We start from the raw sequence: 26213 nt of genomic DNA, 5'->3' as shown, positions 1-26213 counted from the left end.
GACTCGATGACCTCTCGAGGTCCCTTCCAGTCCTAGAATCTATGAATTATACTGTTAAGAACAGAACTCATTCTGGGAGTGGGTTCTTCCAGGAGTGTGGATCAGAGCACTCATAGGGTATTACATTCATTTGGGATTACTGAGGGGTAGGATAGGCTGTAGTTGCTGATGTGTTATATGAATTTCTTGCCTTAATAAAGCTACAGCCTTTTCCCACTAAATTGTCTGCCTCGTCACTCAGATGTTTGGGGCAAAGATTTGAGCAGCCTGTTACCGCAGACTCAATTTAACTTTCAGCAGTACAAGTGTAGTCCCTTTTCCTTGACTTCTGTTTGACTTTTCCACATCACAGAAGATCATTTCATTCTGTGCGTTATTTTAATTTATGTGACAGGTGTTCAATTTAGTAACAGTTACTTTCAACAGCAAGCAACGGACCTTTATTGTTTATGAAGTCAACAACAGTACAGCTCACGGGCAAACAGTTCAAGGATAATGCATTTTGGCAATAATTCAAACAAACTCCAAATACATTCCCGTATAATGGATTATTCTGTTTCACCTCCCCCCAGTGCTTACTTAATGGAGCCAATGAGTTTAAAAGGAAGGTCTTGTGTTTACACATTTCCACTCATTTTACTTAGGACGACTTTTTCCATCACAGAGCAACATAAAATTGAGTATCATATTACACTCCTTAAGCATTGCCTTAAAGATACATTCTAATTTACAGGGTGAAATTTGTCAGGATTGGCTTATTAAGTGTCTAGCTAAACAGTAACAAGTAATTTTTTTCGCAATGTTGGCAGCCGTGTCACAGACAACACAGGAAAGTACTTGTATTTTCTTGTTTGAAAAATTAATTTGGAACTGGTAAATTCGGGCTTTTTTCAAAATTACATTAAGTTTTTTAAGTAATTAAATCAGAGAATTACCACAATTCCAATTTTCCAATTACTGGGCCACGAGTATGTTCCCCAAAGATTATTTTAGCTCTGGATTTAAAAGCAAGGTCTGAAGAGAGAAAGACAACTGGTTGTACTCTCTCCCCCCTTCATATTCCTGATCTCCCAAATTCAACCTTCTACACCTTCCTATCTCCTTGCCGTTTCTTCTTCCCCTCCACCTTCCTGGTTTCATCCACTTTTACTCCTTGTTTTGGTCTCCACACCACCTTTCAGGCACCTTTCCTTCCCTACCCCAAATACTCCAATATCCCCTAAACCTTGGACCTTGCCTCACTCCTGGAACATCTTACGACACTCTAGAGCCTACAGTGCCTGCGATAAAAACACTCTATTCTGTCCAATTCAGAAAAACAAACAGGGTCAATCAGAGGAGCAGTCAGAGCAGACTCAGCTGCGTGGAAGCAGCATAATAATCTCTCACCAGCTACTGAGCAAGAGTTTGGGGGGGGAAGGCCTTTCCCTGACAAAAGCAGCTCTCCAGCCAGACTGCATCCCTAAGTTCTATTCAGGTGGAGGACCACAGTATGAATGTACCATCCTAATCAACTTTGGGGCCCAATTTAAAGCAATAAAGATATTCTAATGCATTTGAACCCATATTCAAAGTCGGCCCATGGAATTGCGGGATACTTTCAGCAGACACCCTGAGCACTAGTTCAGTGGGGTTGTGTCTACAACGCAAAGCAACTGGGCTTGAAGGCTGCGTCCTGGCACCCTGGGTCCAAGCCCTTGATTAGCACGATTTTGTGTGTAGAGGGAAGAGGGATTAGGCTGAGTTTGAACCCTGGGCTTACACTGCTGTGTACACATACCCTCTTTGTGGCTTTCTACTTTCAGCCCTTAAGAGAAATTTGGGGATGGGTGGTCAGTCTTTTGGGACCTCCAAACATTTAGTTCCAGCTTATTAGTAGCAATTATATTTATTGCCAGTTCCTATACAGTTTCACATTTGATTTTATGCTGAAATCTTTCCTTAACAAGGTATTAACTTGCAGAGTACAAATCCACTAACAGAAAACCAGAATAGCTAACATGGTGTTCGTAGCAAAACTGAAGAGTAAACACATGTAGAAACTTCATGCCTGCAAAATGAATCTGAATTAAAGATGCAGAGTTAAAAAAAAGGAAAGAGGGGAGATGATATCATGCAGTGATTAACTTGCTAAATAGCACAATGTTCCTTGTCACATGACCATTTAGGCAGCCAACTGTGTCGGGAATAGCATCAAATCTAGCTGAGGTATAATTATGTTTCGTCCAGCCAGATAAGTGGCAACTCTCAAATTTAGCTCTCTCTTGCGTATTTTGGTTTTCAGTCTAATTTTATGTTAAAGTCAGAAAGCAATGAAAACTCTTATGAGGAGACTAAATGCATTTTTAGAACAGGGATTACAACTAATCATGAATTAAGCAATTATTCAGAAGGGATAGGTGAAAGTTTCTACTGGGTGAAATGAAACATTAAATACTGTACATCCCAGAGCAATGTGGCTGGTTTCATAAGTAGTGCTATGTCAAAAATGTTTTCCTTTCAAACGACACGGTCATTAATTTCTTACAAGAAAAGCTTTTAATGTAAGATGAAAAAGAAAGGTGGTCCAACACCCTCTCTCCTTTTGGAATTCAAGTTCAGCCTTGTAAAAATGTCATGAAAACTTACCAATGCTTGCAAAAGTATACTTGCCCTCCCTTAATGCTGAAGATGATTTTAAAAAAAATCTTTTAATCCTTCATTAATATTATTTGCCTTGGGCAAACAAAGGAATAGAACCTGACTTCGTCTTTAGGAACATAAGCAGGCAAGAGAACCAAGTTCCTCCCTACATACAGGGGTGAACCTTCCGCTTACTTTGGAAGGAGTCTGGATGGACGAACAATTTCCACTTATAGATACAAGAACAAAAAGTCTTTAAACAATCCTTTGTTGTGCCACAGTTCAGTATCAAACTCATCTTTTCCATGTCTCCCCATCCCATTTTTTGTCTCCTACTGAATAAGGCAGTAAGATACGACAAACATGGAATCTTTAAATTAACACATTAAAAACCTACACTGTTTATGCAAAAATAATTGTAGAGCTAATTATAATTACTCACATTGTCATCAATATGACTACTATACATCTCTTTCTACATAATCTAACTGTCTTTTCATCTACTCACTAGGAAGATCAATTATATAACAGGAATAACAACAACTCTGAAAAAGAGTCATTGCTGTTTACAGGTCTGATCTACAGAAAGTATCTCAGTTTCCTCGGCTGTGCAAGTCCTATGGTGGGTGTGGGGTAGTTTAAAGTATTCAGAAGAAATGCTGGTCTTTTAATACTCAGTATATTTAAACAGTTCCAGAGGTGAAAGGTGCAGGTGGAGAAAGATCCCTTATCCAAGTGAACCCTCTGCTTCTGCTCAAAGCCACTAACCAAGCGAGAGTTAGCCTAGCTCTAGAATGAAATGACTCTCCTGCATGCATGCAGGTAATTAGGGAGCATGAGAGCTAAGTGCCATTCTCCACGGGGCAGGTTGAGTTTACAGAAACCTACAGTGTTGGGATGAGGCCTCCTATCCCTGACAAAAAGGATGTTTTTTGGATGTCTGGTTATATTTACACAGCAGCTAGAAGGGTGCTTCCCAGTACAGGTAGAAAGACACGCAGTAATTCTGATTAAGCTAGTGTGCTAAAAATGGCAGTGTGGCCATGGCAGCACAGGGAGCCACTCAGGCTAGCTGCCCAAGTACGTACCCACCTGTCAGGTGGGATTTTAAAGAGGCCCTTTGCCTCCTGGCGTACAGCTTGATTCTATAAGTAAGCTAGACAGTGCCACATGGGTTACTCACATGCTACAAATGCCTGAGAAAATCTGGGAAGTGACTGATGGACTCATTTCCTCCTCAGAATAGGGATTAACCTCCACAGCTACAAACCGCTGCATTCTAGAGAACCAGCTAGTGCTGGAGTAAGTTTTAAATGCTTGCTGTGAAGCAGTAAGGGAAGGATTTACATTGGCTCAGAGAAATTCTATGTCCCGTGTTAAGGAGAAGGTCTGATGACATAATTTAAGAAAATACCAATAGATGCTAAGAATTTCAAGACATGACAAAATTTGGGTTGGAACAAGTTGACACAGTCCACTTAAATGTTTTCTTAATTAAGACAGATTTTAAAAAATATACTGCAGATGAGCAATAATGCCTATTAGAACATCTGCTCCAGACACGCACGATACTGCCCAGGCTTCTGTAACTACATAAAAATCTATCACACTCTAAACTTTGATAGGAATTATTTCCTTTACACTATATGTATGATCTTCTGTGCCTTGTACATATACTCACAAATCTAGAAGAGTTGTCATTTCTTACAGTTTTGGCATTTCCAAAAGCTGGTAGGAAAGAAGAAAAAATAAATGAAACATGGCAAAAACATTTAAATACTAAAAACAAGTCATGACTGTATGTTATGCAAAAACAAAAATAAACAAATTGATGCCTTATGGAAAACAAAGCACAGTCCTGTGTTTGAGACATCATTATCAGTTGCTGAAGATGGGTTTATGAAAATCAGTTAAGTTAGAAGTGAAGAAAAAAACGTTCCCAACATTACGTTCAACGTGGTTTTGAACTATGCCTGGCAACTACCAGCTTACAACGTGCATGCAACATGAACTCAAAATAAACTGTAGGGCAAGTTAAGGAATTAGTTTTCATCCTGTAAAGCTGTGTTTGTCAAATGGGAGTATGCCCCTCGCTATTATGAAATACAGTGCTCATGCTCATTGCAGAAGGCTTTCAGCTACTTGTCACAAAATATATATCTATATTTTCAGTACTCAAGTAAAGTTGACACTGAGTGGAAAAATATACATTTCTCAGCTTTAACAAATTTGCATGGAGAGACTATTCTGGGTCAAAGAACTGGAGCCAAAAGACAGAGTTTGTTGCTCTCGAAGGCCAGGGTTAAAAGTGGCAGAATTGTTTAAAAAAAAAACTTTATACAGTGCAATAAGTCACTTTTTTAACAACCATATAATTAAATACAGTGCTACACACAAGACTCATTTATAACCATGCACAGAACTAAAGACAAATGTTCCATTATAAAGTGTTTGAGACAGTTTTCTCCTAAATTCATTGTTTCTCATGTTAATTTACATTAGCAGTGCAAAGTTTCAAAAAGTTGAATGAACAGAGGATTGTTGGGGGCAGAATAGATCTGGACAAGGAGAAGTAGACTGGGACAGGCAGTAGAAACAAAAGTGAAACCATTTGAGCAGCATATTCCAGAAGTCTTGAGGTCTTTCTGAGTGTAGCCTTCATTGATTTGAGATCTACCATACCGTTCTCTCACTAGAAGGGAAAACTTATAATGGCAGCAGGCCGTAAAAGAGACCCAGTTTGGGAATATTTTAATGAAGGACAAGACATGTGGACAAGACAGGCATGCATGCAAAATGCAAACAGTACAACAAAGAAATGCAAGGCCTGGTTGCCTAAATGAAACAACACCATGAGACGTGTTGCTTGTTTTGTTAAAATATTATATGTTTATCTGTTAAAGAAAAATATCCAGAATACATAATGTTGCTGTTTTAGTTAAATAAAACAATTTAAATGTCTGTCTGGTGATGTTCTCCTCCTAATACAGCATGGCAAGAAAATCCTCCAAATATTAATGATTAACCTGTTGAATTGGAGATAGTTCACCTCCCAATGGCTTCATAAATATCTGTTTCAATTACCTTTGGTAAATGAAATAACCAAACAATCATTCATTTTCTGATATAGCTGTAAAACTAAATTGAAAAGTTTTCAAAATAAATCACTTAAAAAATGTCTGGTGTGTACCTTCTAAAAATGAAACCTACATCTGTCTGAGTTGTGAAGAATATGTATTAAGGTTATAACAACCAACAAGAATGCACTTTTATGTAGAAATCCATGATTAAATCGAGTCTTCCTGACTAGTGATTTAAATCAAATCCACCCTGTCTAAAATCGTTTTCTTTTAAATAAATACTTGGCTTTATGAAGGCTGTTTGGTCACTCATTACCACTCCCATAGCTCCCTAACGGAAACAAACTGCAGATACTGAACCCAAACCACTCCCATAGCTCCCTAACGGAAACAAACTGCAGATACTGAACCCAAGGTACTTAGATCTACTGAGATAATCATGGCTGATCACAGCAGACTGCAGCCCAAGACCTGGTCTGAGAGTGGGAAACTAGCATGCTGAGACAGGTGACAGTTAGATGCCTGAGACAGCATTCACTCTAGGGCTACCATACGTCCGGATTTCCCCGGACATGTCCGGCTTTTCATTCTTTAAATAGCCATCAGGGGGGGATTTCTAAAAATCTAAAAATGTCTGGGATTTCCCCCCGGTCGGCTATTTACAGACCGAAAAGCGGCTACCAAGCGCTGCTCGGCAGCCAAAGCCCTTTCCCGGCTCCCCCCATCCCCTGCAGCCTTAGCAAGCCGCCCGGCCCCACAGCTGTTCACCCCTCCCTCAGCTCACTTCCCCCTCCTCTGAACGCTCCGCCCCCCTGCTCCTCCCCTGCTTCCCGCGAATCAGATGTTCACGGAAGTCTGAAAACAAGCAGGGGCAGGCGGGCAGCAGCAGGTAAGCTGGGGCAGGGGGGCTCCGGGGAGGCGCGGCGCGGCCCAGTCCGGCTCCGGCCGAGCGGATCCCTCCGGCCCCGGCCAACCCCAGCCCGGCCCCAAGCGCCACAACCTCGGCCAGAGCTCCGGCCGGAGTGCAGCCTGATTCCTGGGCTCTTGCTAAAGCCGGCCCTGGTCAGGGGACAGGGAGGGGGGTTTGGATGGGTTGGGAGTTCGGGAGGGGCTGTCAGGGGGGCAGGGGTGTGGAGAGGGGTCAAGGCAGGCAGGGAGCAAAGGGGGTTGGATGGGTCATGAGTTCTGGGGGTCCTGTCAGGGGGTGGGGAGCAGTTGGATAGGGCATGGGAGTCCCGGGGGTCTGTCTGGGGGCGGGGGTGTTAATATGGGGTGGGGGTGTGGATAAGGGTTGGGGCAGTCAGGGGACAGGTAGGGTCCTAGGGGGGCAGTTAGGGTGGGGGGTTCTCAGGAGGGGGCAGTCAGGGGACAAGAAGCAGGGAGGCTTAGATAGGGGGTGGAGTCCTAGGGGGCAGTTAGTGGCAGGGGTCCCAGGAGGGGGCAGTCAGGGGACAAGGAGCAGCGGGGGTTGGGGGTTCTGAGGGGGGCAGTCAGGGGGTGGGAAGTGGGAGGGAGTGGATGGGGGCGGTGCAGGGCAGGGGCAGGGCTAGAGCGGGGCTCCTCCCCCCACCCCCCAGTGTCCTCTTTTTTGATTGTGGAAATATGGTAACCCTAATTCACTCAAAGAGATCAGGAGGGAACAAAAGGGCAATTAGCCAAGAAACGGTGACATCCTCCTCATTTTCTTCCCTCCTAAAAACCCACTCTTTCAGTCTTGCCAATAAGGAGTCAATTTAAACAAAAACAGTTCTGTTTAAAAAGAACCTTCCACAGCTGAATAATTGTAAGGCCTTACTTCTGGAATCCTATAAAGCATCAACTATGGTTTTGGATACTGTAAATATTAATGGTTCAAATCTTTGCACTAGTGATAGATTCCATTTACAAAACCAGCTGACCTGGTAGGGTGATGCAGTACAGGAAGCAATGTATTTTTTACACACATTATTAGATTCTTACCTTCAAGCACTGGATTTGACTGTAAAAGTTGTTCTTTTACTTGATTAACTTCTGCTCCTTTTCCACAAACAGCTGCTACATAAGACATGACAAGCTTGCTGGCCTCTGTGGAGTGTGGATTAAAAAGTGAGAAATAGTCCCAAAAACTGGCATAAATAGTTTATTTATTATGGAGGCTTGTATTTCTTTACATTTTTACCATTCCAGCAGGAGTTAAAGACCCCAATCTTCCTCCACATATCTGTATCGTCTTGATACTACTCAGGCCCTGATGCTGTGATGAGGCCCATGCACTCAGACCCCTGTGTGCACACAGAGACCTATTGATTTCAATGGCCTGGAATATTTAGGACCCAAGCAAAACGATTAGGAACACTAGTGAATCAAGCATATATAGGTCCTTTTCCATTCAGCTTGAGTAAAAGTGACTCAACAAGCTAACAGTATGAAAATTCATCTGTAACATGTCAGGCTACGAACAACGGGCCTTAACATTGCAAAATGCAAAAGCCAAATAAAACTACTAAATCAATCTATCTGTAATTAGATTTAGTAGATTTATTTGGCTTTTGCATATTATATAGAAAATCACACACACACACATACACACGTCACATAACTGTAGCTAAAAAGTCTAAATAAGTAATTAATGCAGTCTATTTTAAAACAGATTACAGAATACAAACCATTAATTTAGTCAATGAAATAATTTCACTGTGTTAATTTTAACATAAGTTTAAACAAGTTCTGAAATTGTTAAAATCCCAGTTATGTAAACATCAAATCAGTGTCAATGACCCGTCCAGATAATATTAGTAAAGATTACATAAAACAAACAGTCTGGATCTTATGATAATATTGTTTAGCACAGAGAGCAGCTGTGACAGGAGATGAGCAAGTAAGGTTTAAAACAAGGTATGCAGTGTTTAATATGATGCAAGACTGCCCAATTTGTGGTAACTCACAGGATATGCATTAATACAACTTTAAATACAACATAATTACTAACAGCTGGAATCCCACTCAAATCAATACAATGATAATAAAAACTCATTTACTTTATCCTTTCAAAGATCTGGTACATATTTACGGGTCTGATTTCAGCAAAGAACAAACAAACAAACAAACAAACGGTTATTCCTTGAATTTTGATTCTCTTCCGTTTAAGCAAAATTTGCTTAGTATTAACTGGCTGTTTCTGTCCCTAAGTTGAATTCAACAAACAGACACAGATAGGTATGGCAGGCCTATGCCCAGGTCCTCATCTCCTGGAGTCACATGAGTTCAGCAGAATCTCAGCTTTCATTTTTACAAAGGTTCTCAGCCCTCACCATTGCAAAGAAAAGCTTGAAAATGGAACCCAAGTCAAAGCAATGCAGTGATGCCTACCCCAGTCCACCAACAGCCGGAAACAATAGCTCTTTCAAGAAGGTGTCACCTACAACTCTGGCCAACCCTGACAATACCACAGCAACACTGGAAAGTACTGAGAGGGGGGGATGATGGGGAAAGTGGGGGAGGGGGCGCACAGGCTGCTACTCCAGAGGGAGAGGAGAGCAATTGCCATCACCCCAGCCTCTGCGGCACGGGAGCAAGACTCTAGCACACAGACAGTCACACAGTCTGCCTCTGCCGCAGATTGCCTTAACAAAGCTTCGCAAACACGTAATATTTCAAGATATAGAGATGTAAAAATAAGATCATTCACAAAATTCTTCAGGATTTGGGGGCTATTTGGAGTATTTTAAATAGGCTAAGAAAGAGCAGGGCCATTTCCTCCTTATAAACACTCCACAAAAAGCTCCATTTTCCTGAGCGACAGGTTTCAGAGGGGTAGCCGTGTTAGCCTGTCTCAGAATAAACAACCAGGAGTCCTTGTGGCACCTTAGCGCCTAACAAATTTATTTGGGCATAAGCTTTCGTGGGCTATAACCCACTTCATCAGATGCATGGAGTGAAAAATACAGTAGGCAGGTATAAATATACAGCACATGAAAGATGGGAGTTGCCTTATCGGGGGGGGGGGGAGGTCAGTGCTAACGAGGCCAATTCAATCATAGTGGATGTGGCCCTTTCCCAACAGTTGACGAGAAGGTGTGAGTATCAACAGAGGGAAAAATTGCTTTTTGAAGTGACCCAGCCACTCCCAGTCTTTATACCCACCTGGGGAAGTGAAGAAACAGATTAACAGAGCCAGAACGGTACTCAGAAGTCACCTACTAGACAGGCCCAACAAAGACAGTAACAGAACGCCACTAGCCATCACCTACAGCCCCCAACTAAAACCTCTCCAGCGCATCATCAAGGATCTAAAACCTATCCTGGAGAATGATCCCTCACTCTCACAGACCTTGGGAGACAGGCCAGTCCTCGCTTACAGACAGCCCCCCAACCTAAAGCAAATACTCACTAGCAACTACACACCACACAACAGAAACACTAACCCAGGAACCAATCCCTGCAACAAACCTCATTGCCAACTCTGTCCACATATCTATTCAAGGGACACCATCATTGGACCTAACCACATCAGCCACACCATCAGGGGCTCGTTCACCTGCACATCTACCAATGTGATATATGCCATCAAGTGCCAGCAATGCCCCTCTGCCATGTACATTGACCAAACCGGACAGTCTCTACACGAAAGAATAAATGGACACAAATCAGGCATCAAGAATTGTAACCAGTAGGAAAGCACTTCAATCTCCCTGGACACTCAATATCAGACTTAAAAGTGGCCATTCTTCAACAAAAAAAACTTCAAAAACAAACTTCAACGAGAAATTGCAGAACTTGAATTAATTTGCAATCTTGACACCATCAAATTAGGCCTGAATAAAGACTGGGAGTGGCTGGGTCACTACAAAAAGTAATTTTCCCTCTGTTGATACTCACACCTTCTTGTCAGCTGTTGGGAATGGGCCACATCCACCCTGACTGAATTGGCCTCGTTAGCATTGCCCCCCCCCCCCACCACCACCACCACCACCACTTGGTAAGGCAACTCCCATCTTTTCACATGCTGTATATTTATACCTGCCTACTGTATTTTTCACTCCATGCATCTGATGAAGTGGGTTATAGCCCATGAAAGCTTATGCCCAAATAAATTTGTTAGTCTCTAAGGTGTCACAAGGACTCCTCGTTGATTTTCCTGAGTATCTTCCCTATTACACCTGATGTACGGACAGGCAAACAAATTAGAGCAAAAGTAAGAACTGAATTGAATCTTTGATGGTCAACAAAATTCAAGTATATTTTTAAAAATGTACATGCTAGTATCAAAATACATGAAAAGCTATTCTCTTGGTCTCTTATTCCAGTCTGCCTCAGCCCAATATGTACCAGAAATATAATGAGACTCCCAAGCAGCTTTCTAGCCAAAGAAGTCTCGATAATTTTGGATATACATCCAAACTTTTACTTTATTTCAATTTCAACATATGAGAAAAACCTGTGCAAGTCTCCAGGTACCTTTGACAGATTAGAAATTATAGGACAAAATAGCAGTAGCAAGACATCCTCTTTGTACAAGAAAACGCAATCCACAAAACCAAGAATATTTCCACACCTTGGGGAAACCCATGAGAAGGCCGCCAGAGCAAATATTCTTCTCACAGAGATCTCAGAAAGGACAAAACATCTTCAACACAATCCTGCCTACATACACTCAAGTGTACAAGACAGTTGACACCACCTCATGGTCAATGGTATGAAAGGCTTCTGATAGATCTAATAATATCAGCATAATCATTCTCCAAATCTTAACCAAAACTAAAAGAAGATATGAGCATCAAGTGATTTTTTTTTTTTTTTTAGCAAAAGTTGAACAAATTTTTTCAATGCTACACGTCAACTTCATATTAATACCTTTTATACATCGGAAAGGGTAACCATATTGGAGGTGAAAGCAATCGGTTAATTAAACTACAATTATTTTCCCCAAAAAATAAAGAGAGGCTGATTTAAAGAGTTGACTTAAATGCAGTAATATGAATCTGTCATAGAAAATGTGTGAGCAGCAGTGGCTGTTGAGCTAAGGGATAAATGCTGATTTAAATCTAGATTTGCAGTCTGAACGCATGCTCAGGTTAGGGTTGCCAATTTTGGTTGGATGTGTTCCTGGAGGTTTCATCACATGACAATCTTTAATTAAAGATTATTTTTTAATTCCTGGAGACTCCAGGACAATCCTAGGCAACCCTAGCTCAGGTGTTAAGTGGAATGATGTTCTGTTTCTACATGGAAGTTTCCCTCCCCAGTGAGTTGGGTGGGTGGAATGCTTGCAATCTTTCTGGGTGAAGAAGAGTTTTTGGCAGCCGGACTAGTGATTGGATGAGGTAGGATGAGTTGGAGCCTCATGCCCATCCTCCACAACAAAGATCCCTCAGTGCTGAAGGAGCAATTTTCAGTGGAGCAGTAGAAGGGGAATGGAGACAAGAAAAGGAAAAATTGCAGGCCTTTCTGTGGCGAATAAAGTACTGTGTATCTCTCTGTTTACAAAGCACCCATTCTGTATGGTATGAAGCCAATAGCAGGGCATTACAAATGATTGTGTCCCTTTTTTTTATCTGGCCAGTTTTAAAACCCAACAAGTTAAGAGCTGTTTCAGGTTTTACGCTTGCCTCCCAAATCTCCTCAGCCAATCAGTTTTTCTCCCTGCCTTGTTGGGTTAGACCTTCACAAAAACAACAGGGGAAAGCTATGAAACTGGTTACACACAAAGTACTGCTGAAAGCACAAAATAAACAAAGAAATATTCTCTCTAATCTCTTCCAGTTATTGTAGTCCAAAATGATCCACTTGAAACAGCAGGTAAGAAATTTCTGAGACAAGTGTGATTTTTTGTTGGCGGCATTCCCTAAAGGACCACAGCTAGTTTTAAACTGGACAGTAGTTGTGAAGAAATAGAAGATTTTTACCATGGATCAAAGGCGCCAAATGGTGCTGAGACAATCAGGCTGATGTGCAGCAGTGAAATAAGAGACTACTCTGCATGCTTAAGTGTTTCTCAGCTATCTGATCTGACAAATTTCCCTGAACAGTCCAAATTCTTTGAGAAGGGCTACTCAAGCGTTGAGTGAAAAAAGAACTAAAGCAGCAAATAAGTGAATGTAATGTAATTTAGGGTAAGTGTGCACTTTCTGATGACATCAGGATAAATCCAGAGCAGGGGGAAAAGGCTATCAGAATGAGAAAACAATGCAAATTTTGAAAATTATCACCTAGTATCTTTTATTTGAAAATCTGGTTTAATCTGCAACATTGAGCCAATAAAGCACTGCACATTAAATCAATATCTAATCACTATTTTGTTCGGAACCTTGGATAGCCTTCTGTTTTAACCATGATAACATCATATTCACTTCTGGCAGCATGTGACATATTCTTGCACAACTCCACAAACAGTAATTGGTACAAAAGAGAAAATGAAATAATACAGTCAAAGTAAATTCCAGGCTAAAACCAAGAAACTGATCACATTACAGAGACTTTCAATACTGCCAGCCCCAAACATTTAGAAGTCAAGATTCTGACCACCAAAAAATCATGACATTTATAAGATTGGGATTATTTTTATTTGCCTTCTGGTGTTCACACATTTAGGATTCATGATTTCAAGCTTTTCCCCACAATCGAAAGGGCTAGAAACTTTAAATAATAATAATAATAATAATAACAAAAAGCTAAAGTTCTCAGGTAATGACCAGACTTCAGGTGCTTTAAGAAAAACAACAAATATCATGAGAATTTGCAGCAATGCAGTTTCGGCATCTATTCTCTTTAGTCAGAATCCTAACCTTTACTTCTACTATAGCTTCTCGTAGTTTTCCATTTAGTTTTTAAAGAGAAAAGAACATCTCAGTATTTCTAACATGCCCATAATGACCTTGGCTACTGAACACATAAGAATCATCATGTATGTATAGAATAGGCAAGTAATTCAGTCACCCCTAATGTCTGCTGTTATGCAATCTACAAATAATTGTGGATTTATTCCATGTTAGTTGCTAAATTGCTCATAACCCTGGAGGAACCATATGAGGCTAAAATATATCACTAAAGAATTCCTTTCAACTATTAATGAAGTTTGAACTACTATGCAGTGAACTTGTGTTAAGGGAATTTAAGATTATTTTTAATATGCTTATTTACTCAGTAGACCACCCTTCTTCATTATCACAGAACTGGCAAAGGAAAGAATTACAGCATGTCCAAGCCTCTCATTCAGGATTCACAAAAGGGGCAATAAAAAAAAAAGTACACAACTTTTGAGAATGCACATTAAGAACACTAAGGTGCAAAACCCTTCCAACCCTATGTCCCCCGAATGAAGCTCTCTATGCAGTCTTTGTTACACCAATTTTATTTTTGTTTACTGGATGCATAATAAACTGTAAGTATTCCTGGCTTCAGAAACAATTGCTCAGATGATGTAGAAACAAATTTAAGTGTTCTGTACCTGCTGTTTCTTTTCCACAGCAGCAATTTAATAATAGAGCTATTTGAGACTATAATGCAACTGATTTTTTTAAAAATGAGCTTTCAAGGTGAACAATTATGAAAGTGACATTTACCCCCACACGATTCCATGCTTTTCAATGAATTGAGAATTTTCTCAAAAATTATTCCAACTTTGCTTGTGAGACATGCAGTTATCTTGTACACTTGCCAGTGTACTAAGTGTAGCTGAGCACAGCATGAGAGATTTCATTTCCAAGGCCATCACCATTGTGTTTTTATATAAATAGTGTAAGAAATTAAAAGTCCTATATTTAAAGGCTTTAGTGAATGCTTTCCAGGGATTCAACCCATCCCAAACTGGCAGGGGAGGTCCAGTTTTCACGGGCTTGGAGTTGTGAAAGTGAAATGAATTATATTAAAGAAATAGAATGAATTAAAGAATGCCATATGTACCTTTAAGTAGAAATGAGAAATGCTGCAATCCAGGTATCAGGAAAGCAGACATTAACTGTTAATCAATTGCTCCACTTAAGGGCGATTGGTGAAGCATTAGCCTTAGATCGATAAGAGTTAATAAGGAAGCAGGATATGCATATTGTGCCCCAGGCAAATTTTACAATTTTGCTCTCTCTGTCCCTTTGTTTAGTTCGCACCCTTTTATCTGTATAAATAAGACTGTATGAATCTTGCAGGGGGCTCACATTATCTGAGTGTTATTAGCAGAGCGCTGTGCTAATAAAACAGAGTGGTCTGACAAACTGAGTCCTGAGTCTAACTTTAACAATTTGGAGGTCCCACCGAGATGGCAACCGTCTTCACTGGGGCCGTGTGATTCCTGACCGTTTTTTGTAGGACGACCGTGGCAGCCGGCACCTGGGCATTTGACCCGAGCGGTCCTCCTCCTGAACGGAAGGGCGCACGACCACAGTGGAGTCTACACCATCGAACCTGTTGGTTCCCACTCTGTTCTGGAAGGATCCCGGGATCGGACATCAGGAATCTGGTCAGGTAATTATTTCTGTGTTTTGTCCAGACTGAGGACTGTTCTGTCTCTGTGTCTATCCGTCTTCCTGTGGAGTGTTTGAGTCTGGGTGCCGTCTCCGTCCGGGGATCGGCCGACCAAGGGGTTCCTGTCCCCGTGGTCTGAGTGAGTGAAATCTGCACAATCGCAGCCGCGCTGCACCTTGGGTAAAACCCCTGATGTGAAAGCAAGGGCGATTGAGGCAGTAGCCCGTGGGCTCCTTTTGTGTGTTGCACCAGGCATTGCTCTGACGAACCCGAATTTCCTTCTTGTGTGATTGGTGTGTGTAAAGTCCTCCTGTATTGGTAACCAGACGTCTAAGTCAGGACAGTTCCCTAAAGGAACGCCGGCATTTTTAGGAAGGGTCCGGACTCCAGTAAATTTCTGGAAAAATGGTCTAGGCTAACTCAGGGAGATCCCAAAACTTAGTGGCCACTGTTAGAATCTTGGGACAAGGACCGAGTGGACGTCTTAAAAGACAAACTCGGCCAACCTAAAACTAAATTGGCCAAAGGAGAGGTTAATTGTTTCATGCAGTGGTGGGAAGAGGCAAACCGTGGGTGGACAAAATCAAAACTCGCCTCTCTCAAAGATTCAAATAATAAGTTAAAAGCTTTATTAAAAGCCTCCTCTCCCACCACCAGACTGAGCACTCCCCTTTACCCCGCTCTCCAAAAAAACCCGGATCGATCCCAACCCCCTCCATACTCCCATCTCATTGTAAAAAGGACAAAAAGCCCCTTGTTCTGTTCCCCTTCTGCCTCAGAAACTGATTCTTTAGTGTTCCACTACCAATTCAGCAAGGAGGGTGGACTCCTCAACTAGCCCCCACCCTTCCTGGTCCCTTTCCTTAAACATTTCTTTAAAAATTTTGAAATAACCACAATATCACTCACAAAAATGGTTCATTGGAAAAAGCAGGATCAGGCCCAGACAAGCAGGCAAGCAACAGATAAAGAAACTGAAAAACAGGTTGGAAGCCCTAAGGGCATAGTGTCAGGAGTAAGAAAAGGCATGAATCCCTGGAACAATACTTAAAATGGTGAAATCTGAGTTAATAAAAGGTGTCATTTTGGGAGATAAACAAGTGATTTAAGGAAAGAGAGTGAAAAGTTAACTCTACAGAGGCTGGAGAGAACTAAGCAGTTAAACTTTGTGAAAATGTTAAAAAGGACCGTGTTAAAGAGAAAAAGAATTCTTGGTTTCTTTGCAGCCATTCTGAAGGAAAAATGGGCCCCTTTTTCCAAAGGAATGTTTGTAAAAAATCCAGGTAAAGAGACAATCTGATTGAAATCATTTGACTATGGACAATTGAGTCAAATTTGCTAAAAGAACATAGGGGGGTTCTATTGGAACTTAACTGCCCCAAATGTATAAAGGTAATGTAATCTATGTACAGCTATGTAAAAACAAAGCCGCATAAAAGGGATGTTAAGGAAAAGAAAATGTGTATGTATCTGTCTGTCTGTGGAAATATGCGAGGTTTGTAAAACTCCTGTTTTGTAGGTTTAAGATAAATTGGTTTGGTTTTGTTTATAATGCCACTAAAAATCCATTTGATTATTTAATTCAAAGTTGCAAAACTGACAGACCTTTTTGCCAGACACAGGTAATCAGTGTCGGTTGGCTTTGGGATTTGGTATTTAACCCTTAAGGGGTAACCTGATTCTTTACAAAATTTAAAATGTTTTTAAATAAAGACCAAGTCATGGCTGCAGCACGGCAGTCAAAATCAGAAGAATAGGGAGAGATTCTGGATTCTTTTTCTTTGTTTGTTTTTATAACAAAATAGCAGATGAGAGCTGTAGTAAAAGAATAAAGACAGTGCCCCTCTGAAGCAACAGCAGGGGTGAGGTGCACAAAACAAAAAGAAGCAATGTTAGAAACACTGAGCCTTAAAATGGCTCTGTGTAATCAGACTGTCACTTTGATAAGGGTACATAAAACTCTAAGAAGAAAAGAAACAGTTACACCTTATATAAAAATTAATATGGCTAATGTTTTAAAAGTTAAAGTATAGAAGGAATGTGCAGATATGTGCAGTGTATATTATAGAGGGGTGTAAAAGAAATGCAAACGAAACATGCTACTTAATTAAAATCATATTAGGGCTCCAAAGGAGCCACAATAGATTGTGTTTTCTTTTTCAGATCTGTGTGTTTTGGAAGCAAGAGTTAAAAGTAATCAAAACTCTGGTAAAAGTTAATTGTGTTCCTTTTAAGACAGAGTCTCTGAGCTCTGCTGATGGCTTTGAATCCAAAAGCCAAGCCTGTGTTGATGCAAATTACCTAACTGATAAAGGAAAGAGAACTGCCAGCACAAAGAAACTGCAAATAAAGGTATGCTTATCCATGCCTGTTGCTCCAAAGCCCTGTAGTAAAGACATCTCACTAGGATCCTGTATGTGGGATAAAATGAATAATGAGACCAAAGTACTGTATAATGGGCTATGTGTATGTGTTAATTCTTGGGGAAAAGTGTTTTTAAAGAATGAAAGTTTTAGCAACCTTCCAATAGACAAATGTAAATGTAATGTATGTACTGTGTTTACAAAAGGTAAAAAGGTAACATAGTTCCTAAAACGAACAAAAAGGCAATGTGGGAAACTGAACCATTCATATTATACATGCAAATGGCAACATGTTAAGAATTGCCACTGCAGAAAGACATAACAGCTTACCATTGGTATAACATATTTTCTGAATGGTCTCCCACAACTACTGGCATACTAATGTTACTAACCCTAATTGTTTTTAGTTTTAAATTGTATGTGTTTAATTGGAATGTTTGAAATGTGCTGTTGGATAAAACAAATGTATGCAAAGCTAGAGCCACAGGCCCAAATCACCTCCCAGTATTTTCTATTACGTGGACTAAATAAGAAGTGACACTGGCGATTAATAATCTTAGTGTCAAAAGGGGGCTATGTAGGAGCAGGATTTTATAATGTCCCAGAAGAATTAATATATGATTTGATTGTCTTGGTTATTGATTGTAAAACTTAGCAAGGTTCAATTTGCAACGCCTTTTTGCTCAATATAAATACTACTGTTTGTATTCTCAATCTGTTTGCGTGAATGAGGAATATATGCATCAGGAAAAGATAAGGTGTGAAGGCCATTGTTACAGCCAGAGTCAAGGAAAAAGAAGTAGAGAGACTTAAAGGACATCAAAGAATCATCAGGTACTGCTTACTATCCAGACGGCTGTTAAACTATCTGGCATTGCAGCGTGGATACATGCTTCGCAGTGTAAGACGACACCCTCCCCAGCGAACCAATCACCACCTCAGAACTGCGCAGAGTCAATTTTGACTCTGGAAGAAGACGTAGAGGAACAGCCTGCAATACCTTACCATCTACGCTCTCGTAAGGGTTGCCAGAAGCAGACAACGACCTAAAGCAAGGCCCGAGAAGGAGCAGTAGTGAGCCTAGCGCCTGCTGCCTGGTGGACGTAAAACCGTGACTGCGGTTCCCTCGATTGAGGTTGTCAGAACCAGAAGGGCCTTGCCTCCAACATGCGTCTCTGGTGGTGCCTGTTCCTCGGCTGCTGGTGTCTTAAGGTCTGGGGAGTCCACAATGACAATTCTTTTATCCAGCAGCAAGTGTGGATAGCGCAGACCCTTAATATTTCTAATTGCTGGGTCTACAGCCACATCCCAGCCCACTCTCAAGCTGGTGTTCCTGTCCTGGCAATCCCACTCAATTCCCCAGACCTCACTGAAGGACCTCGTCCGTTTAACAAAACATGGAACAGCAATGACACTTGGGAAGCAGTGGGAATAAATGTATCTAAATGAATAAGTGTGGTGGAGGGAAGAGGTCATTGGTGTTGGGTGTGTAATGGGACAGGGCTGGATCTGGGAAAAAGCCGTTGCCTTCAGCATATTGTGGCCAATGGTGTATGGGATTATTCGAACAAAACTAAAGAGTGGCGGGCCGGGTATGGGGATATGAATTATATTTGAGGTTACAAGCAGTAGTTGAAATAATGGCAAATGAAACCGAAGAGAGTTTAAGAGCCCTGGCCAAAGAAACAGGGGCGATCCGACAGATGGCCCTTCAAAACCGTCAGGCATTGGACATAGTGCTGGCGGCCAAAGGAGGGACCTGTGCTCTCATTGGAAAAGAATGTTGTGTGTTTATACCTGACGACACCAATGAGGTAATAGATCGCGCTAGCCACTTAGAACAAATCGCATATCTTCCCCATGAAGAGCCGAGTTCTTTATGGAAGTGACTAAGTAACCTGTTCAAATTCTCTGGCATAGGAAACTGGTTGTTTCAGGGAGCCCTGACTATCCTGTTTGGAATCCTAATGATTTTTGTATGTTTTCAGTTAATCTCCTGTTGTATCCAGAATTGTGTAAGGCATGCCACTCAGGTGACTGCCCCAAAACAGAGTGCTAATATGATGATGTTAAATATCACTGATGAACGAAGAGATAAAGAACGATTAATATGTGGAACCCAGTAATTGTTGGTCTTTGCGTAAGCTTGACCAAAAGGAGGGATTGTGAAAGTGAAATGAATTATATTAAAGAAATAGAATGAATTAAAGAATGCCGTATGTACCTTTAAGTAGAAATGAGAAATGCTGCAATCCAGGTGTCAGGAAAGCAGACATTTACTGTTAATCAATTGCTCCACTTAAGGGCGATTGGTGAAGCATTAGCCTTAGATCGATAAGAGTTAATAAGGAAGCAGGATATGCATATTGTGCCCCAGGCAAATTTTACAGTTTTGCTCTCTCTGTCCCTTTGTTTAGTTCGCACCCTTTTATCTGTATAAATAAGACTGTTTGAATCTTGCAGGGGGCTCACATTATCTGAGTGTTATTAGCAGAGCATTGTGCTAATAAAACAGAGTGGTCTGACAAACTGAGTCCTGAGTCTAACTTTGACAGAGTGTATTCTGCAAGACAAGTGAGTCATGAATTTATTTTGACCTTTGCAACATAGCATCACCAAAAGGATGACTTTGCACACAGATATCATGACATCGCACCAATACAATGGAATTGCATGTATGCAACAACACTCAATGCAATGTCACACCTGCATTAGCACATATCATGATGCAATTAGTTTACAGCGTGGAGCAAATGCAAAGAGACAACTCTAACACCCTCTCATATTTTTGGAGGGGAGCATGGAGAACACAAAGCTGTATATTACCTGTTTTTCCAGCACCACTCTCCCCAGTAATAAGAATACACTGATCTTTATCCTGGTCCCTGAGGGATCTGTATGCTTCATCTGACAGAGAAAATCTGTAAAGTAAAAGATGATGAATTTAGCAGAGAAATAAGCCAATATCATCGAGACTATATATATATAAAAAAAATACTGTATGTCCTTGAGGTTCAGATAGCATTAAAACAATGCTATGTAGCTTTCTACGCACTATACCAAGTGATAAATGGAGGACTGAAGCTTCATTGGAATCCTATGAGCCAATAAAGTCTAACATGGATGTTTGTGATTACTGATTTACTTCATAATAATACTTATAGAATGGGCCTGGGAAAGAAATAGAAGTTACTTCCCTCCACCACACTCTTTTAGAGACTCATTAAAGCCTTCATAATTTGCAGACATACATCCGTCCATGTATGTATTCATTTAGCTGCCAGAGTAAGAAATGCCAGTATTTTCAGAGTTAAGTAACATCGTAAGTTTACAACCCACAATCAAAGCACTGCAATGAGATATTGTATCAACTTGTTATTTCAACTATATTTGTAATTAGAATTTATCTTCTTCATATCACTACTATCATACAAGAGGGGGTTGGTGCTCTGCTCTTCCACTGAGAGGAAGATGCTTCAGGCAGGAAATCAGTCAAATCTCCACTGTGATCTTATACTTCCCCATTCCACTCTTTCATTCATGCAAATTTCCTCCAAACCACTCTGTGTTATATCCCAAAACAACATTTTATATTCCAAAACAATTTCCCCTCTAAAAAAGTGGGGGAAGCCCCTAAAAATCTTATAAAAATATTATGAATATAATCTGAATGGTTAAAGTACACAGAGTATGTTTAAAACATTAACTATCAGTCCATGGCTTGTCATCGTTGCACGGCATATTTTCACGTTTTCCGATTAGCTGAATTACAGACATTTGGAAACCAGATTTAGGGTGGTGTTACATAATTTGGAGCTAAAAAACAGATTAAGAATTGACATCATCTTCTCTGCAACTAGCAGAGACTTCAGGCCCACTATACTGGAACATACACACACAGGCAACGAGACAAAATCATAGCAGTTTGTCAGACACTTTGGATCTTTGGCTGACAATGAAACTGTATACAGCACATCATACAGTGCTTTTAAGAGTGCTATCTACCGTACCACCAACATTATTTCGTGCAGCACCTGGTTGTTCCCTGAAGATCTCATTCAAGTATTAACTAGGCCTGATCTTGCTTAGTTTATAACATTAGACAAGATCACAGCTCAAGATGGTTTGGAAACATCCATGCCCAACAAGATGCAAAAACAAGACGCTAACTGGTAGCTCATATTTAAGAGCAGATTGATGCATTAGCCACTTTAACCGCAGCAAACCAAAAATGTCCAACTCCTCTTGATGTATCTGGCACTGATGAGAAGATTCCTAAAACTTTTAATACTGCTCTAGAGACCCATGCATCTTTAGAATTTGAACTCAATGATTCAACTAGAGGTGAAATTTTGTTTAAAGTACAAGAAAGTAGAGAGCTCTAATGTGTTTAACATTGAAATAGAGTTGATTTGCGATATGGCCAGCATGTTACAACAGTAGCAAAGAAAAGACTCCACTGCTGCTGAGAGACCATGATGCAATTCCTGGCAGCAGCCGTATTGTTATGCATCCAAAGTACAGTAGCAACAGCACTTCACAAGGTTCTCTGGTAGGACAAATTCAGGAACAGAATAATATTCCTTAAAGGTGCTGCAGATACACTTGCAAAGTTGAGAGTGTAACACATGCCTCTTAGGCTTATCTGTGCAAATATGTTCATCATAGTTAATTTTAAGCAACATCCTTTCAAAGCAATCTATGAGGAAAGCAGCAAAATGGGCCAAAGGCCTTCAGGCCTGGGGGTCCAGGGAGGGAGCGGGGAAGAGATTGTAGAATTGGAAGGGACCTCAAGAGGTTATCTAGTCCAGTCCCCTGCACTCAGGGCAGGACTCAGTATTATCTAGACCATCCCTAACAGGCGTTTGTCCAACCTGCTCTTAAAAATCCCCAAAGATGGAGATTCCACAACCTCCCTAGGCAATTTATTCCAGTGCTTAACTACTCTGACAGTTAGGAAGTTTTTCCTAATGTCCAATCTAAACGGCCCTCGCTGCAATTTAAGCCCATTGCTTCTTGTCCTATCTTTAGAGGTTAAGAAGAACAATTTTTATCCCTCCTCCCTGTAACAACCTTTTATGTACTTGAAAACTGTTATGTCCCCTCTCAGTCTTTTTTTCTCCAGACTAAACAAACCCAATTTTTTCAATCTTCCCTCATAGGGCATGTTTTCTAGACCTTTAATAATTTTTGTTGCTCTTCTCTGAACTTTCTCCACATCTTTCCTGAAATGTGGTGCCCAGAACTGGACACAATACTCCAGTTGAGGCCTAATCAGGGTGGAGTAGAGCGGAAGAATTACTTTTCGTGTCTTGCTTATAATACTCCTGCTAATACATCCCAGAATGATGTTTGCTTTTTTTGCAACAGTGTTACACTGTTGACTCTTATTTAGCTTGTGATCCACTATGACCCCCAGATCCCTTTCCGCAGTACTCCTTCCTGGGTAGATGGGATATTAACACAAGCTGTGGTTTCCATGGGTTTGCTTCTGGAAGACAGCTTTCATCTAGAGAGAAACATTACAGTGTAATTTTTTAAGTGAAATCACAGAATGGTTAGCTCACCAAGCCCATCCAGCCATGGAATCCAGTGCTGTTTGTCCTTCAAACTGTCTCATCCATCAGCTCCAAGAATACCACCCCAGTACAAACAAATTGGTATTTCTACTACTGAAATACCACGTTTGCAAACATCTGTCCTCACTTGACAGCAGGGAAGCTGGAACAATTTGTATAGTGGGGGTACTGAGAGCCATTGAACCAAACTGTAAACGGTATATATAATGGAAACCACTTCAAGCCAGGGGGTGCAGCAGCATCACCAGCCCCCTTAGTTCCAGCACCTATGCTTGACAGTATTACACCAGAAAACAGTGTGGAGCCAGTGTGGAGGCCTCATCGGCAATTTTAGGGCAACCAACACATTCCTAATTCATATCTTGAATGTTTTTAAGGTGACATATTCACCTCTAACAAGGCTACTGAATTCTCTAGTGCTGAAATGCCACTCTCACTAACCTTACATGGATTGTACAGCATTAGTGATTGTCTTTACACACACACAAAAATCACCTTGGAAGAACAATTCACAAGCAACAAAGTCTTTCTCTATACAGAAACTTGAAGTATAAGGTCATAAACAACCAACAGAAATTTAAAAGAGAGGAAAAAACAGTTATTTTTATCCAAATCACCTGACCTTGCATAATTCAGCCAGGGATGTTTTGTGTTTATTCGGAATGTTTTCTTTTTTTGAGGAAACCTCACCACCATACAATGCTGGAAAGCTTAATACAATATTCAAATAGCATATCAACAACTATATCCCAGACACACAAGACAAATCAAGTTCACTTACACTGACAAACATTTCATACACACAGTTAATAAAACTTCCCTCATCAAGTTGTACGTTTGCCCTGAAGTTCAGGCTATGCCTTCCACAAATTTAGTTCTAGAAGGCATAGGCAAGGAAGTGTTTTAGTAGCAAGCCTTTTAAAGAATTTTCTGTATTCGTGGCACTGCAAACACAGAATTAGTGCCATCTGTGTCAGAGTTTGGAACATCAATCTTTATTTAAAATAAAAAAACAACAGATTCATCCATCAAGTCTAATTTAATGATACACCATTATTGTAGAGTACTTTATATATTTTCTATCTTCTTCTGGCTGTGTAATAAAAATTAGATCTCTGCCCCTTTTCCAGGTACATCCTCTATTTGTTATAAACAATGATTAAAAATGGTCTCATGCTCTGTAAAAATAGATCTCAATTTAGTTTTTATAATAATTTAACGATCACAAATAATCCTTCTACTTCTCCTTTTCTTTTGTTAACATTAACGTGTACTCCTCAGTGATGTCAACATTTGACTATAAACCTAAACCACATGCCACTCTTCTGAGCCACCGTATAATTACAGAACCTAAATAGATTTTTATTGTAGTTCTTAGCTAAAAGACAGTTGTGAACCATATGTTTTGAATTATTTTATGAGTGTGTCAGCAATGTCATTTGCCACACTTTATTATAAACTCTTCTTTCATTTGTAAGTTTTAATATAAAATCAACCATGTTATTCTCCTACCACATCAAGGATACAGTATTTACTGAAGTTCTCCTTTAGTTCAGATCTAAGTATAGGAACAATTTGAATCATAAATGCTACCCATATCTAGATCAATCACGACGTTCCTTGTTCTACAGCCATAGTACTTTTCATAGCACCAAGTTTTTAGGCTGTGTACTTTCAAACTGGAATTATCACGGATTTTGAAACGTTTGTTTTGACCCCAATATTTTGTTTTGCTTTCTTTACATCCATTGATGCTGGAGTACATGTTCACTGAGGACTTGCTAATAAGAGAAATAAAACTAAAGAACATAAATATCTGAAAGTTAATCACTACATTGAGACTACTTCCATGAATGCAAAAAGCACTGACAACTTTCACTCCCTTACTAAGCTCCATGCTCCACTTTTACTTGCAAGGAATTTTCAATTTTAACTACAATAGATTACTAACCACCTCCACCAACTATTATCTCCGATCCCCATCCATAGTACTTTCCCTTGCTTCCCTCCCTCCAATCTCTCAGACACCATCCTTTTAGCAAAAGACACTTAGGACCAGATTTAAAATCCCAACAGGCACCTTTCTGCACACTTTACGCACCTTTCCAAATTTGGCCTTTAATGACTGTATCCTGTCTCTTCCTGCCTCCAAACTTTTGCTCCCTTTGCAGCAATAATCACTCACCATGTACCTGAGTGCTCAAGATTGCCACCACTGCCCCCCTCTAAATTCCTTTGCTCTTGTTTTCGTAAGATGAACACTCATCTCTCATCTTCCCTTTCTCAGCAAAACCTAGAAAAATGCCATTGTTTAAATAAAAATGGTCATGGTTTAAATACCACTCCCAAAACAACCTCTTTGATAATTTTCATTCTGGCATCTGTCCCTTTCACAATTGTAAAATACCCTTCTACATGTGGTTAACAACCATGGACTAGCTGATGATTTTCTCTCACCTCAGCACTAGCTACTCTTTCCTCATCCTTCTGACCTCTCAAGGTTTGTCTTCATAATTCCCCCACCTTATCTCTTCCCCTGTTTGCAGTTACTTAGCATGTTCCTTTGGTTAATCAAACAGCAGCGTTTTCTGTCCCCTTGTCTCTCCACAGCAGGTGGCAGATCCTCCCCGTCCAAGCTGCCTCCACCATCTGGAATAGCCTCCATGTCTCTGAGCCTAACTGAATCCCTGATTTTTTTCAGATCTCATGTTAAGGCCTATTGCTTTGTCTTGGGATGTAACTTCTAACTCATTCTCTACTTAAAAAAAAAATCTATTTGTTGAGCCTTCCAATTTTCGTATACTTAGTCACTGTCCTTGGAACTCAGCCATTGTAATCCTTCTCTTCTACCCCATCACTGATAAGCATATTGCCAGGATATACTGTAAACAATATGCAGTTAATTATATTTGCACATGTAGAGAACAATCTGCTTGATATTTTTATGTTAATACCGAAGTATTAATAAATTAGTAAACTGTAATTTATCAAGGTTTCAGAGTGGTAGCCGTGTTAGTCTGTATCAGCAAAAAGCATGAGGAGTACTTGTGGCACCTTAGAGACTAACAAATTTATTTGGGCATAAGCTTTCGTGGGCTAAAACCCACTTCATCGGATGCATGCAGTGGAAAATA

General features: G+C 40.4%; 1 protein-coding gene across 1 annotated transcript in view; it reads right to left on the bottom strand.

The window, feature by feature from the left end:
* Nucleotides 1–26213, bottom strand: part of MYO1B (myosin IB) — a 194932-nt gene that overhangs the window by 83767 nt on the left and 84952 nt on the right. The window contains exons 4-6 of the mRNA XM_026647749.2: nucleotides 20327–20421; nucleotides 7662–7766; nucleotides 4300–4350 (exon numbers count right to left, since the gene is read on the bottom strand). Coding sequence (XP_026503534.1) covers nucleotides 4300–4350; nucleotides 7662–7766; nucleotides 20327–20421 — 251 coding nt within the window. The remainder of the gene's footprint in view (nucleotides 1–4299; nucleotides 4351–7661; nucleotides 7767–20326; nucleotides 20422–26213) is intronic.

This window comes from Terrapene carolina, unplaced genomic scaffold, assembly GCF_002925995.2.
Source record: "Terrapene carolina triunguis isolate 2854851 unplaced genomic scaffold, T_m_triunguis-2.0 Scaffold62, whole genome shotgun sequence".
NCBI lineage: Eukaryota > Metazoa > Chordata > Testudines > Emydidae > Terrapene > Terrapene triunguis.
The sequence above is the reverse complement of the archived record's forward strand: the minus strand, read 5'-3'. Positions and strand labels throughout refer to the sequence as shown.